Raw genomic sequence first — 16,764 nt, 5'->3', positions numbered from 1 at the left:
AGACACAAGCTTAACTTCTCTGTGAGACTACCTACCACCTACACAGACCCTGCTGTCCCACTAGATTCTGATTTTTTTCATATATAGAAGTACTAAGAAGAATTAGCAAAGTGTTCCTGTTCAGAGCTTGGCACTGCGCTATTTCAGCATTTGTTGCCAATTAATATCTAGAGCTTCTTCATAGGAAGAAATTACTTTGCAATAGTTGAAGTCCTCCCAAATATAGGGAAACCCATGGCTATTAACCCTTCAGCAGATGTTGAATCCAATTAGGTGCTAAGTGAGCACCGTACTATAATGTTCTGCAAGTAGCAGCTAGTGGCTAGTGATTTCTAAAACTATTTTAATTTTTCAAAATTATAGGTTTTCTCAGTGAATCATCATTGTTTCACCAAGAAACCCTCAGCTACATGAAGATGAATGCGTAGATCTGCACAATTCTTTGTGGCCAGTCCATTGCTGTGACAGGAACAATTACTTTAAAACATATACAGTGATACCTGAAAAATAAAGAGTCACTGTCCTCAATTTATTATCTTGTCCTCTTTAATCAAGGAAGATTTGTACTGGTTTCATAGAGAAATGCATCCTGAATAGATCAGGACTCTGTCATGAAATAATGGACCAGCTTCTTTGAAAGAAAGCAACTTTATTTAGAAATGTTACAATATAAAGTGTGTTTGTGCATATATATAGGACTATATATAGATTGTTGCATTTTTTTTCCCAATTTTAGTATTAAAGAACTATACATTTTTTTTAAAATGACTGTCTACAAATTAACTGGACTTTCTCAGACTCACAAACTCCACTAAACACCAGATTCTTTCTATTTATAACTCTGCTTTTGAAAGATTTATTTGCTTTTCCAGTTCTACTTATCATCTGGAGCCACAATAATTAACTTTCAAAACATTACATGATGGGAAAAAACAATTCCACAAATTAGAGAAATAAATAGTTGCTAAGGAAACATACCTGGTAAGGCAGATATTTATTTCATGGCTGTCACACTTTCCAGGGATGCTGCTTCTGTAGTTGTTCCACTGAATGAGCAAATTTCAGATAGAACAAATCCTCTCTGAACACTACTAATATAAGAAGCCAGTCCTCATTATGAGAGGTCAGACTAATTCTGCTCTCTGAATTCCAGCTCAGAAATGAACTTATCCAAATAAACAAACACCAGACTGAGCTTTTCTCCTGCCATTGACTGGAAATCTCTCATATAAGGAAGAGCCTAGTGGAAGCAGTTTAATGTGTTTTGTCCTTCTGCATTTCATGAGTGCAGATATTTCAATATCTGCATTTTATGAGTGTAGTCCTGTGCAATATTAGTCTTATGACTGATTTAATAGGGAATAGAAAATATACTGGAAAGGCTGTCCATTCTGCAGTCAGGAATAAACAAGCCTCAGGAATAAATGAGCCTCTTAAATGATTGTACTAAGACAGTGTTTAATTTAGACGTACTCCAGTGATAGATGCAGTGATAGACTGACCAACGAAGTTCTTCCTGGGCAGATGTACTGTACTGACTGCAAGTCCCTGGCAGCAGCACAATTTTGCTTGTACAACAATACTTAATGCTTAATCTATATGTTGTTTGATGTTCAAAGAGCTGACACTTTTTTTTTTTCCACCTCTGTGCAAAACATATAGTCAAGTGCAAATATACATATGAATAACACATTTACCATATTCATATGTAAAGCAGATGCAATTAACTGTCAGGACAACACAGAGGCCAAATCTAGTGTGACAAACACATGGAAATGATATTTAAGGTTTACAGTGCTGAAATGCAGAATATACTGTTTTATTCTGCCCTGGCAATGCAGTTTGAGGTAACAAAAAAAAAAAAAAAAGAGGCGTCAGAAAGACAAAGTTTCCTGAATTACTCTAGATCCAAAACTATTTCAAAATTTCTAAGAAATTCCTGGTTACCTGCAACATTACTATTACACACCTACACCAGAAATGGAAAATATTATCAAAAGTATAAATATGAATTTAAATGTTGGCTTTTGTATTTAAATCGGCCACTGTTCAGTGTGTACAGAATAGATAGCAAAGAAAATTGTGGGGTTGGAGTGCAATGGTCTTAATATGTTTAACACTTGTGTAAGAAACAAGCAGACAGGAGAGTGTTCGTAAATGTTTATGCATTTCAGAAATGCCTTCTGCATCACAAACTATGTACTCAGACTATGAATGTACATAGCAACAGTGCTGATTGAAAACAACCCATTTAATTACTGTGATATATGGAAGCACACTAAATGCAATTTGTTGGTGTATTTTGCACATAAATGATCTTAGGAGAATCATGGTTAGAAGAGTTAGAATAAGGAGTTAAGGATAAGAACAAAATCCTGCTGCCCTTGGAGTCAATTAATTGTTCGCTCTTGCCAGCTGTGAATCTTATTTTATACAAAGAAATTAAGCAATGTTGGTCAGCTAAGAGGAAGGGGAGATACAGACCTGAGAGACTCCTTGCTTTCAAAGTCTCCACTAATGTAAATCCACTTGTAGCAATACACCAAATTATTTAAACATTTAAAAACAATATTTTGGAGTGCTTTAACTTTTACATAGAATAATGTATATTTTCTTCCAGCCTTATTTTCTGCACTAATTGCTTTTAACTATTAACAAAAAACTTGGTTATCCTATGATGAAAAAAATCCACAGTATATTGTAAAAAATCCCGTTGTAGTGCACAAGTGATAAAAATACATCATTTGCATTAATTCACTTCCTGTGGAAGGATATTTCATTGTAATGCCTGATATCCCTTTTTAAAACCTATTTTCCACACCACATTTATACTCATATTTTTGGTGTGTTCATTCAGAGAACAAAAAATTTTAAAATGTGTTATTTCTTTTCAAAGTTTTTAAAATGTGTTATTTCTATTCAAAGAAATATTGCTTTTCCCATATCAGTCCTGGATAGGAAGAAATCCAGTTCCCCATGCCAAAATGATGCCAAAAGAGAAAATCCAACTCAACAGCTGGGCAAGGGGGTTTAATAGGTCAAGAGTTTTATCAGCAGAGGAGATGTTGCTTTTGGAAAGTGCATTCTATCAATACCAGACAGCTGAAACTGTGCCGTGTCCCAGAGAGGAGCTGACTCGCTTCCAAAGTGTCTGGAAATGTCAGCACATGTCTTCTGGTTATCACTTGCTTCTCAGCATTTGGGTTCTTGTGTAGATGACAGGTCTGTTGCAGAAATGAAGCAACATTGTCCTCCTGCCGACAGGTCCTGCGTAAAAGTGCCCAGGAGCAGTCCTCTGATAAAATATTAATCTCCGCTATCGGTCACTGCCACCCCGGCTGGAGCCCCCGATGACTCCGCCAGTCACGTCGTGCACGGAAAGAGACCCAGCGAGGCCCGGAATCTCCCCGGCCACTCCCAGCGGGGGTCCCAAGCTCTGCGCTGAGGCATGGCCCCATCTCTCCCTCTCTCCGCCCTTCTCGGCCCTGTTTTCCATCCGGTCCCCACAGCGCTGGCCCCGGGGCCCAGCGGCAGCCTCGGCAGACGGACAGAAGGACGGTCGGTCTGTCGGTCGCCGCTCCTGCCCGGCGCCGCCACCGGGGGGCGCTCCGGCACCACGGATGGCCGCGGTGCGGCGGGGCCGCGGCGCTGGGGCTCCGGGACGAGCGGGGCTGCGGCTGGGAGAAACCGCAGCCTTTCCCCCTCCCTGTTTACCCCTGCTCCTCGCTTATCTCTGTTCCGGGTCCCGAGTTTGCGCACCCGCTCCGAGGGGACGGTGACATCCCGTATTTTAGCCCGAAGGGGTCCCAGAGGACCGCGAGCGTTACCCGGGATGCCGTTCCCCACGGGTGTGGGAGCAGCCCCGCTGCTGGCGCGGGGCCCCTGGGATGCTTTGTCTGGGCCCTCGGGCAGAGAAGGGCCCGGCTATTTCGCCGTGTCACTCTCTGGCACGGCGTGCTGCAGAGGCCGGGACACCTCGGGTGACCCGGGGAGGCTCCCGAGAGCGAGTGATGGGAGACCCTCGCGGAGCCTTTCCCCCAGCGGATTATCCGATTTTGGAAGGTGAAGTTCTTGAAGGCACAGAATTTCAGACATGGGCTACGGGCTCAGATTTTCCGCGGGGTCCGAGGGAGGGTCAGGGCCGCCGTACGCCCCGTCCCTCAGCCCGGGGAATCCTACCCGCCCGCCGCAGGCGGAGAGCTGTCGGAGGGAGTGTGTATTTAATGGAGGTTTAATATATGTATGGCTGCATAGCGTTGAGGCTAGACACACCTGAACCGTGTCACAATGATTATTATCGCCTTTGCCCTCAAGGCTCCCGGGAGTGCCCGCACTCCTTTGCAAGACTGTGCCGGGGATCAGCCCAGCCTCGGTTCCTCGGCGGGGGCGGCGCGGACTGCGTGGAACCCCCCGCCCGGGGACACCCTCCGCGCCGCCGTCCGTCGGAGCCTGCCCGGAGACTCAGTTTTTCCACTGCCCTCCCGTGTCCTCCCCGTTTGGGAAGCCTAGGGGAGGGAGAGAGGGGGCGGCGGGCCGGGCCCCTGCCTCCGGGCGCGCTGCCGCCGCGGCTCCCGTCTCATGCCGCAGGAATGCGCGGAGGTATGCGCCAGTTTCCAGAAGTGGATCCCCTTCCTTGCTGGAGCACAGCAGCGCATATATCACCCGGTGGCAGCAGTCCACCTTCCCTGAAGTTTCGTAACCGCTTACGAGGGTAAATTGAGAGTTGGGAACAGCCCTCTATTAAGTAGCAGATTGAGAAGAGGCTCTTCCCACTTGGAGAAGGCAAGTCTTCCCAGACAGACCCCTCGCAACGGGAGCTACAGTAATCGAGACGCCTCCTCTGCGCTCACTGTTGCCGCTGCTGTTGCTCCTCATTCGCCGCTGCTGCTACTTGCTGCTCCCTCCACAAGGTGCCCCCGGAGCTTCATCCTTCATCCTCCTCCCTTTATCCAGGTCCGACGGCTGCGGCTCCCGCCGCTGCGGGCACCACCGGAGTCGTCGCCGGAGCTGTCCCGTCACCGACCCCGGCACCCTGCGGCCACCTCGGAAGGTCTGTGTGTGCCCGCGCAGGAGCGGAGTCCCCTGCCCGTCCCGCCGCCGACCCCCGTGTCCCGCTCTGTCCGCCCGCACCACGCACGCAGCCCCTTCCAATGCACCTTGGGCTGGAAGCTGACGCGGGATTAGGAAGGAGCGTGTGTGCGCGCGTTGGGCATGTCAGAGCCGGCTGCAGGCGTGCGGCCGGGCGGGCGGAGAGGTTCAGGGCAGAGCGCCCCGGGGCTGCTGGCTGCCGGCCCGGGGAAAGGCACGGGGAAGCCCGACGGGATGCCGGCCCCGAGCGCTGCTGGCGGACGGGTGCCCGGGCAGAAAGGCGGGCAGGGGCGGTCGTGTCCCGGAGACGGAGGCTCAGGGCGGCCAGAGGCTCCAGGCGGAGCCTGCTGTCAGCACCCAGGGCGCCTGCAGGCACGCTACCGCTGCGGCTTTGGCAGGAGCTCTCGCTTCCCTCCCTTGCGTGTGCAGCTGCCGGTGATGCTTTATCCTGCTTCCAGTTTTTTATATCTTTGATAGGTCGTGGGCTTTTCCTGCGTTTTTTTTTCTTTTTCCGTTTAGTTTTTTTCTTGAAAGTGTTAAATGTCGTGCATTGTGTGGTTTAGAAATGCTTTGGCTAAGCTTTTGTAGGTTGAATTAGCCTGAGATGGGACTAGAACTGTGAAGGCTCCGGGTTGACTTTTTCTAAGTGGTCTCTAAAGATCAATGCCACCTTTAGTGCTGACACGCAGTCTGCTGTGTCCCTGCTGAGCCAGGAGGTGTCCTCTGCCATCTCCAGGGTTTCTTTCACACACCTAAATTCGCGAAAAGGAAACAGTGTTTTTAGGTTAGCAAATGAATGTTTTGGCTGAAGTGGTGTATTTCATGAAATAAAAACGTGTATCAGGAATGGCAGACCTGCAGCAGTGGAGAATTCCTAGATGCCTTTGTGAGATGATTAATTTCTGTTGCTTTTCAAAACGATCAAAAGATGGCAGTCAAAGCTCACACGAGATTATCAGGACAAAATGTCCTTTAACGTTGAATGTAGACGATCCTTAAACTCACTGCAGGATGCTGTAGATCTGCCCAGGGGCAGCTGTTTCCCACGCAGAGCAGTGATACGATTTTGGAGCTTTCAGAGCATTTTAATACTAACCTTGGCCTTTCTTGTGTTAGTGTCATTATGGTCAATATTACTCTTCTGTTTAGCCACTGGAACTGCCATTAGACTGAAATCTTTGCTTAGATTTTCGTTGAGCTTTTGGTGTTTTCATGTGCAGTTAAGGCATTTGGCTAAGGCAAGTATATACAGCTGCTCAAATGAAGCCTATTAAGCTCAGAGTCAGTAATTGGGAAATTCCTGGATCTTCATAGAGTCTTTCCACCAAATGTGCCTTGCTGGGTAGTACTTTAGATGGTAGAAGAATATTGTTTTCCCTTTCAGTTGTTTCTGTGGGCTAATGATTTATGTTTTCTTCTTTTGTTTTGCTCTTGGAACATTCCTGATAAAATCTTTTGCCTAATTGCTTTTGGAATTCTCTTTCCCCCAGCCTAATTATGATATATGATGCATGTATGACTTTATTCTTACAAATTGCCACTCTCCTATTTCTTGAGATAGAAAATCTGAAACTGTAAAAACACTGACATGCATGTGTAGGTTCGTATTAGACTTAGACAAGGAAATAATTTGGAAGTTTTGCTGGAGTAATTGGCAGTAATTTTACATGAACTAGAGCATATAGTTATGAAGGTATGGCTGTTTGCAATTAAGAGCCACTAACTTGGCCTAATCCCACTTCTTTTGCTGGACAATCTTCAGTGGTTGTGAGACTCTTATGCCTGTCAGCTTTATATAGTGTATTTTAAATATATTTTCTCTCAGGACATGTAAATGAATTATCAGATGTTGAAACATCATGGCTAGACAGACGTGTCAAATTTCAGATGTGTGTTACACACACTTCTGTATAACCTATTTCAGACTTTCAAGAAATGAAGAATAGTGCAATTGTAGGCAGAACCCCTCAAAAAAGTTTTATTACAGTTTCCAAACTGCCTTGAGACCAGTAAAACAAAGCTAACTAAGTGGTTCAACAGTTATGAAAAAGGAGCCGATTAAAATCCCCAGCTGAAAGAGACATTTAGTTGATCCAAAGCAGGAATGACCTCTGAATTAGCTATCATCACATTCAGCGATGAAGTCATGGAGCTCCCTTCTGGCTCCTGCCTGTGCGGAGGCACAGATCTTCACTGCGCTTCCCTGATCAAATTAACCCTAACTAGGTTAAAGCTTCATGTGCTTACTGTGATTGGAAAGGGTTCAGCAACAAAAGGCACATTATTGCGAGACGAGACTCTCCAGTTAGTCATACAGATCTTTCGTCGTCTTGGACAGCTTTCAAGTCTAGAGGTTTCAACCTGGTCCCATGGGTGGGGGCTGGGGATAAGGGAACAAAGTGAAATCCACGGTTTGTCTTTTTTATGTTTCATGAATACACCCACACAATCCTTTAATCCACATGTATCATTTCCTTCTCGTTTCTCCCCCTTCCTCCCTTCCCCATCATTGCAGATTCATTCATGTTGTTGTGATCTGAAAGGGCAGAAATGAAGACAGCGCTGTGCTCGGCAGTCGCTGCTCTGTGTGCAGCCACCCTCCTCTCCTCCATCGAGGCTGAAGGTAACCTTCTCCTCCCTGCCCTCTTGCCCCCGTGCCCTGCTGACCAGCAAACCTCCCCATCAGCCTTGAGCTACTGGCTCTCTCCCTCTCTGTTTTTGAGTGTGAATACTTCACCTTCTTTCTTTCTCTCCTTCAGAGAAACGCCTCTCCTTCCTTGCCCAGCTCCTTCTGTGTTCTGTTTCTCCCGGCTAGTGAGCCGGACCGTAGCTCCCTCTCTCTGTCCCTCTGGTGTGCTGTCCACACCACCCCACAGACAGGACGTGGGCCAGCTGCTGTGGCCACCCGGGCGCAGCGCCCCGAGGAGCCCTTTGCCACTGGCGGGCAGCCCGGCGTGGCCGGGGACATGGCTCTGCCCCCGGGATGGACCAAGAAGGGCTGGCCTCTGGCCTCTTTTAGTAATGTTGAGAGAGGAAACGGAAAACCTACTACTCAACAACCCGCAACCTTGAAATAAAATGCTCCAACAGAGTCTGGCTCCTTGCGCCTGTGTGTGTTTTGTCCGGCCGGACGCCTCACCCCTGCCCCCCGGCCTGCCGGTGCATCGGCCTCCCCTGCTCGGCGGGGCGACCCCCGGCTGAGCCTCGGGGTGGCCTCCCTCAGGGACACGTCAGCTTCTGTGGTGGGTCTGACCCGGGGAACACGCCTGGGGAGGTGCTGCCAGTGCTGTGACATGCGTCATGGGCACCGCTGAAGGGAAGGCTGGGCCAGGCCGTGCTGTGTCAGCCGGGGCTCCAAGGCTCTGGCATGCATGTGGTACTGTCACCTCCAAAAAGGCTTTCCTTTTGCTTCTCCTCCTTCTCCTCCTCAGCCCTCAGCACAGTCTCTCTGGAGGCTGAGGCCCCTGTCAGCCCTGGGCAGTATCCTGCCTCTGGCTGAAGACCTGAGGAGACCCATCTTCACTGCCACACTTGGCACAGAGTGGCTCAACATGGCCTGGCCTGGCATTTGCTCACCAGTGGATTAACAGCAATGGTGTCCTGTGCCCTCAGTGTGAGCTGCTTGGTTTTTTGGTCATAGTCATGGCATTTCTGCTAGCAGTGGCTTCCAGGGGAAATAAAAAGGCTGAATATCCTGAACTGAAATGACTTGATCTGACCTCTGGGACCTGACTCCATTGTAGGTGTGAACTTCCCTGGATTTACTGGAAGAAAACAGAAGCCAGCAACTGATAATTCTTTTTTTTTTGCCTTCCTTCTCTTTCTGTCTTGAACTGAAACAAATTTCCTGATCATGGCTTGCCACGCTTGTCTGGACCTGGTCACCTTGGCTGATCTCTTCTAAAAGCATGGGGTGTCAGAGAGGCCTCTGCGGTGTTTGCCCCCTAAGCAGTCGCAATAGTGCTCGCTTGGGGCATGCAGATGTAAAGTGCACCGGCTTTCTGGAAAAAGATGGCATTTTTGCCAGTAGTGCAACATCTGGTTACCCTAGCAGAGAATCAGTCCACTGCCTTCCTCTCGTGCTGTGTTGCTGTTGGCAAAGGAACCGAAAAAGGTCATTTGAAGTCATTTCAGAGTTGCATTTGACACGCTGGACTGCTGTGCCAGAGAAAGCAGAGAAAGTGTACATTTTTGATGGAGGAAGGGAGTGGATGTGTTTGTGCATTCTTCCCCATCTTAAAAGGGAGCTCACTTAGAGCTGGACTAATATTGCTGTTGTCCTGCACTGTGATTTACGTGTATGGAGTATGTTATTTCGGAACATAAGCAAAGGTGTTTTATTTAGCTATAGTGTAGACTAGACCAGCCACAGCTTCAGTACTGTTAAAGCAAGCTACAAAAATGTATTTGGAGCAGCAGAGTTATAACAGCAAATCTTGACACATAGCTGGATGACCTTGATTAGATGTTGGAGGATGCACTATTGCCAAGCAAAAGAGTGGATAAAACCTGATCTTGAGAGTTGTAGAGGGCTCTTGGACAGAACTTACATTACTTTGCACTCAGAAATGTTTGATAAATAAAATAACTTAATTTACAGTGATCATGTTTCTATGAGAAAATTTTCCTAGCTCCAAAGTTTTGAAGAAAGAGCAGGGAGGTATGGGGTGAAAAATTGTGGTGCTGAAAATGGAGTGAGAAATAGTGGTGCTGAAAATGAAAGTTCAAAACTAGAAGTGCCTTAGAACTTGCTGTGGTGGGAACTGCTTTTGTAGAGATTTTTACACTGGGGTTTTTGTTTGCACTACACTGATAATTCTTCTGCACTCTTTTAATTTTGTTTTGTTTTGCTGCAAGTTTGCATAATTTTGTAAATTGCATCTTATTTACTTTAGCAAGCTATTTCCTTACTTATTTATTTACTTTGTTTTGGTGTCATTGCAACTTAGATCCTGTCTGCTGAACTGACTTTCTCCTGTGAACTTCTTCCAAATTTCAGATCACTTTGTGGCAAAGCTATCCTCCCCCATCAGTCATTCAGTCCTGTGTCTCTTTTCTTCGTTCTTTTTGACTCTCCATGTACCATTCACAGGACATGCATTTTAAAATTTCTTTCCCAAAGGTGTGGGTAGACACTTGATGGAATGAAAAAGTGAGAGGAGTATAAGGGAGAGGGCCATTTAATGTGATGAAAATTCTTTATATGATGTAGAAAGATAGGGTGAGAGCAGAGGAAAGAAAAAGCTTAGTTTTATTTTCTGCCCTCCTTCAGCTTTCATTTTTCGGGCTCCCCAGGGAGGAGATCTGGTGTTTATCTGGTGCTGCTGTCCATAGATTCCTGAACTTTTCAGTATGAAACTGGTTCTTCATCAGCATCACAGCTGCTCTGAAGTCCTTTGTGAGGGCTGTGCTCTGCTGCTCTTGGCAATGAGCAGTAAGTGAGCTGCAGTAATGGCATTAGAGCTTTTTGATAGAGGTAGAGCAGAACAGGAGTTTCTAGCTGGGCAGTCACAGTAGGAGTAGAGGGGGGAAAGCCCACATATAGTCTAAATGAAGTCATGCCCTTTCACTGGGGAAGTTGTTTGTTTACGGTGGTCAAGGAAGCAAATCTGTTTTCATTCTCAGCATTTTTGCTTTTTTCTTTAACAGTGAATTTCTTCTAGTTTTATTTTGCAATCCTTCTGATACCTCTTTTCCAGCTTAAACCCCTTGTGTATGATCCTATATTTTATACTTAAACATAAAGTTGTTTATACTTAAAGTTGTTTTGTGCCTTTTTAGTCCAGCACAGCAATACTCCAGTGCATTCCATGTCTGTCCACATGTCAGAATTTCTTTCTGTTACAGTATTTTTTTCATCTGTGATCACAAAGAGCCAAGGGCTCTTATCCTAGTCACAGTTAAGTACATTGGCATGTCAAGAATCTATTAATTATAACCTCCAGTTACTGCTGTGATGTTGTCGTGGCTTCTGTAGCATATGGTGTTTCTTAATACAGAGGGATTTTTCAAAGGCACATGAAAGAAATGAGGAAATAATTGGTTTTGTGTAGCCTGCCTGAGCTTCTGAAGGTGCTGACTTTTCAGTTTTTCAGGAATTGGTTCAGACCTAGAAAATTCTGTTTTCTAGGCTGGAGGTAGGGAAGGAGGGCATCACTGATCCAGGTGTGGAACCTTTGTGTTGCACATAAAAAGGTTTGGTGAAAAATCTGTTACCAGTACACCAGTATAGTAAGTGACAAATAATTGCAGCATAGTAGTTGCAAAGGATTAGAATTTTTGGCTTGTAATAAAACTGTATTGAGTGCATTAATTTTCATTGACTGAATGATTCAGAGGTGATCTGGGATAGCTGAAACTTTTAAAGTTTTGAAACTGTTTGGTAGAACCATTATTTTATTATTTTTTGATGGCAATATCTTTTGAGAAAGAAGCGGATGATTTCAAAGTTCCTAAATAGAGAGCCGTGTAGATTGACATGTGAAATTGAAATTTTTATATACATGAGCATGACTATACTTTTCCCTGATGCTAATTAGAAGCAAAATATACATGCATGTGTAAGTGTATATACACATATATATTCACACAGGTGTAAAATTTGGAAAATATTCATACATACAATGTGTGTATATATATGGGTTAGGCTGAAATATGTATGTCTTTATTTGTATAATTATATAGTTTTAAATAAATTTTTTAAAGTACATTTATGAGCTGTGCATCTTCTATTTTGAAGAAGTTTCATAAACATATATAAAATTAAAACATGCAAAGATACAGATGGCAATGTTTCTTTGTTGGGATTGGCAATGAATATCTAACAAGTCTGAGAAGCTGCCTTTTTTAGAAGTTGCTCTTAACTACATTTCTAAGCTGTAGGTCATTCCAGTCTCATTGACAATGCAGGCTTCAGAGGAGCTCAACTGGGGTCATGATCTAGTTAGTTGTACCAAATTCATGCAATTTCTGAAAAAAAATAGTAAATGAAGAGTTCTGGCACCTTCCAGCCTCAGCAGGCCTTATGACTGGGATGGTAAGGCTGAGCTTACCCTTCAGCTTCTGTAGATTGAATGTTATTTTAACATGGGCTAACACATTATTTTACATGCTAATTATAGTGTGTCTTTTCCAGTGATGGAATCACAAAATATGTTTCACACAGAGATTGTGGATGGCAGCTACTTCCATCTTATATAACTTCTAAATCTGGTTCTAGATATAAATTACTTGATATTCCAGTTACATTTTATTTCTGTCTTGTTAAGATATTCATTGGGATCCTCTAGCAGTCACATTGGATTATCTGCAAAAAGCTATAAAATTTTTATATTTTCTGTAAAGTAATACAAGCTAATATAAGACATATAAGATCTGCATAGCATGAGAAAGATGCTTTGCCCTCTTTTTTTTTTTGTTGTTTCAAAAATTATAACCTTATTACATGTGTATATAACACGAAAACTGGCAATGTTTTAAGTACATTATGTCTGATTTTTTTCTTTTGTTTTTCTTTTGTGGTGCATAATATAGAAGATCCAGTTAAGGAAATTATCATAACAAATTCTAAGGGTGGTAAAAATTAAAGCTGTGGAAACATGATTGTTATACAGCAGGATATGTTTTTGCTACTCTGGAAACCTGTAGGGGAGCCATGCATTTCTGTGCATCAACAGTTGGTTCACTGTATGAAGGTAGTACTGCAACACCATGACACGTTGTGCTCATGATCCTGCTGCACCTTGACACGTCAGTCCGAGGTTTGGCATGGATGTTGATGGACACAGGATCAGCAGTGTCACTACACTGAGAATAGGTGCAACTTCACTGCTGCAAGTAGCCTGACACCAAGACTGCTTGCTGGAGTTAAGCTGCACTCACACATAAGATTTTGTTGAGTGAAGTTTTAAGGTTTATCCCTGTAAAGGGGCAAACTCCTACTACAACAAGGGGCATTTTTTTCCTAGACTCTGGTTTGATTCAGTTTTGAAAATGTATTATTTTTCCACTGGTGAATTCCCTTCTGGAAGAAGAATTTTAATGAGATGGAGTAATAGTTGCCCTGTTTTATTATCACAATAAGGTTTTTATCATCTAAACATTTTTCTGTACTGCAGATCAGCTTACTACTCTCAGTCATATGACCATGGTTTGGTCTTCACCCCACAGCTGGTTTCACTTGGGTGAAATCTGACCCCTGTGAAGGTCCATGGATGTTTTGGAGATTCTATTTGAGTATCAAAAGCTCACAGGCCATCTGGAAGACATTTTGATGACATTGGATCTAAACAGCTTTTTTTTTTTTCACTCAAGAAAGATTCCTTTTTGGATTTCTATGGGAGAAGTATTCAGTGCTTGAGTTTGATAAGCCAGCCATAGGCTGAGAATGAATGGATTTAAAGTACAGCAATGAAGGTGGGGATTCGGTATCAGAAATAACTATGATGATAAAGGCAGTGAGGTTGTGTAGTAATTTCGCTGGGAAGCTGTCAGTCTTGAAAATAGTGGAGGTCTTTAAGAATGATCTGAGGAAAACATTTCAGGAATGACACAGGGTGGCCAGTCTTGTCTTGACCATGAGGTGGACAAGGGGACTTTCAAATTCCCCTGCAATGCCATTGTTTATCATCACCTGGATGAATGGATACATCACTCATGTGTCAATGTTCTCTTGTTAACTGCCAAGACCCGCATCTGAATTTTCATAAAATGGAAAAACATCCTTTAAAATGCTAAAGACTTTTCCTCACAGTCAGCTTTTTCAGTTTATCTGGAATCCGGTCATTTGGATATCAACAAGCTGGGCTGCTGCTGTCCTTCAGCAGTTAAAGCCTAAAGTCTCTGCTGCAACATGCCAATTTACTTGCAAGGTTGGTGGTGCTACTTTTTCCATGTACTGAATTTTTTTAAAAAGCATGCTCAGGTCAGTTGTCTCTGCCTTTGCATTAAATTTGTCCTGAGCCATTGCTACTGAAACAATATTTTATAATGATATTCTTATCATCTAAATGTATTTTATTATTAACACATGTTGCATGATTTTGATACTAAGTAACTACCCTGCCATTTCTAGCATTGTGATACTCATAAACTGAATGATGAATAAAACTGTGCATGCAGGTTAATGGTCTAATCTCACTGCCTGTGTATGGACAACAGGAAAAATAACACTTACTTCAATACTAGTGTTATCTATTGTATCAGTATTATAAAGCCATATTATCCTATGGTCAGAAATTACAGAAAATTAAAAGGAAAAAAATGTCATATATTTTTAGCTCAGTTTTACTTTTTGTAATTGGACAGTGTCTTTACATAATTAAACATTCTAGCATTTACTACTTTATCTGCTTTTAAAATGATATTCAAATCTGATATGAAATATGACATATGATGGAGATCTTCTATGAAACAGAAGATCTGTCTTTTAAAAATGCCTGCAAAACTCTCTCACTAGTAGTTAAGGAAAGTATGGCTGGATCTAATCTTACTTTGTAGACCTATTTAAACAATAATATATAATACACCTACCATGCACTGACAGTGAGTCAGTAAAATACTGCATGAATAAGCATGACATTTTAAAAAAGAGAATATCATTATAAAATATTTATTAAATGTCTTTGTGTAATGAACCTTGTACATGGAGGCTTTGTCCATTGTGGGAAGCTAAAAAACCAATAATCAACATTTCATTTACATATGCATGATGCTGCAAATTAGCATATATAAACTATTTCTTTCTGTACTGTTCAGTTACTTCTGTCATCAGCTCCTACAAGTTTTATTTGCAGTCATTTGTTCAGTTCACTGGTGCCCTCTTTGCCGTTTTCTATAAATTCTGTAAAATAAATGTCCTTAAGTATATTTTGATGTTGTCTTTTCATAATTAACCATTTTGTTGTTTGGAACCATACTGGCATTTTATGTTAAAATGCCGCTATTAGTATGGGTACACCTGCTGCAAAGGGAACATGAAAACAATAGTTTACACCTTTGAAATTGTACAGAAATCTGGTGTAAACAGGTAGAATTTTATTTTTGAGAACTTTGCATCAGCTCGAATATTTTGGCAAATTGCAACCACTACTAATGCCATTTATTATTCCCTTAGTTCCTAAATTGTTTGTTGCTATATGCAAAGAAGCCACTTTAGTGGCTTCTAGGAACAAAGGGGTGGAGTTCTCCATATTTTGTAATAAAATGATACATCAGTGTATCATTATTGCTGATATACATTTTGCATGTATATTCCTATCTAGACCCTAACAGAAATTGTTTTACTGAATATTAAATGCCCAGTATTTTCCTGTATTCTTTAAATAGTTTATTTTCTCTGCCAAGTTTCTAGATTCAGTAAAATTGAGAGGAAATATCATATGCAGAGACAATATTAAAAAAAGCTGATCAATTCTTTGATGTTTATTTATGAAGAGTACTGTGTTCTCCACATCCTAAATGATCTCATGATATTGTAAGCAGGTTGTGATTTGGCATGCTTGTACGGATTGCACCCAGCATGTAAAAAAAATTTCCTTTAATTGTTATGTGAAATGTTTGCATATGTGGTGATTATCTGTGAACTCATTGTACATGTATCCAAATGTGTTTTCTATTGTGCTTGATTTTGCTGGCCATTCTTGAATGTCTTGGCAACTCAAGAAACATATGTTCTGTGCTGTCCTCTGTAATGCATATACTCTTTGATGTTTTGTCATATTTTGTCAGCTTTTATTTTACTCTTTTTCCAACAATATATCTTTATATTTGTTGGAAACAAATTTATGCAAAGACAATTTTAGTAAGCTTTGCTCAACATTGTTTTATTTATTCATTTGCCAAAACTTGTTCAAGATTTTAAACATCTACCTGGTATAAATCTTTTGCAGTTAACCCACCATCAGACTTGAATTTTACAATTATAGATGAACATAATGTTCAAATGTCATGGAAAAGGCCACCAGATGCAATAGTGGGTTACAGAATAACTGTGGTTCCAACAAATGGTGAGTTCTGTCAAATTTTTAAACATGATTTCGTGTTTTGAAATGCTGAGTTTATTTTTTCCTATATCTAACTTAGGTATGAGAGTAGCCACTAAAATCTTTTGTAAGTTAGTGATCAAGCCTGGGTAGCAGCAAACGCATACATAGAAAAACAGTTATTCTTCCAAGTTAGAGTTTTTCTTGCCTTAGTGTTTACCATTTTGGGACTGCAAGTAACAGGTTTTGGATGTCTTTGCTTTGTAGGGAACAAAAAGGAGGTAGAATCATCACTCTGCTCCTCTTCTGTGCTTTCACCTTAAAGTTCAAGAATTGTATTATGCTGTGTAAGACAGCCATTATTCTATTTCACTTTAAGAAATAATCAGTGTAAAATGATATTGAATGAGAACAGAACATGATTTGTTAGATGATAGAACGTTTTGTATGTGCATTTCAAGTTTCAAATTTCCTGGAATTTATTAAACACTTTGGCAATTTTTTTCACTATTAAAAAAAATCACATTAGCGTAAAATTTCATGTTTCAATATTTATACTTCATGAAAACAGAAGGTGTATCATTCTAAAATTACTACTGGGTTTGAGATAGATTATTGCCTGTTGCATTTTGCTTTACAATCAGCTTATCAATATTATTGTATTTTAAGGCTGCATTGAGTGTTTTATTTATTT

The 16,764-nt window shown here is 42.2% G+C and overlaps 1 protein-coding gene across 6 annotated transcripts in view; it reads left to right on the top strand.

The window, feature by feature from the left end:
* Positions 1 to 4,214: 4,214 nt before the first annotated feature.
* Positions 4,215 to 16,764, top strand: part of COL12A1 (collagen type XII alpha 1 chain) — a 100,463-nt gene continuing 87,913 nt past the window's right edge. For 2 of the 6 annotated variants that reach the window (XM_038130681.1, XM_038130684.1), the window contains exons 1-3: positions 4,607 to 5,050; positions 7,604 to 7,711; positions 15,978 to 16,094. In XM_038130681.1, the coding sequence (XP_037986609.1) occupies positions 7,639 to 7,711; positions 15,978 to 16,094 (190 nt within the window). In that variant the 5' untranslated portion in view covers positions 4,607 to 5,050; positions 7,604 to 7,638. The other 4 variants (XM_038130682.1, XM_038130683.1, XM_038130680.1 and 1 more) reach the window with 3 other exon arrangements.

This window comes from Motacilla alba, chromosome 3 (assembly GCF_015832195.1).
Source record: "Motacilla alba alba isolate MOTALB_02 chromosome 3, Motacilla_alba_V1.0_pri, whole genome shotgun sequence".
Taxonomy (NCBI): domain Eukaryota; kingdom Metazoa; phylum Chordata; class Aves; order Passeriformes; family Motacillidae; genus Motacilla; species Motacilla alba.
This window is presented reverse-complemented; position numbering and strand designations above follow the sequence as displayed.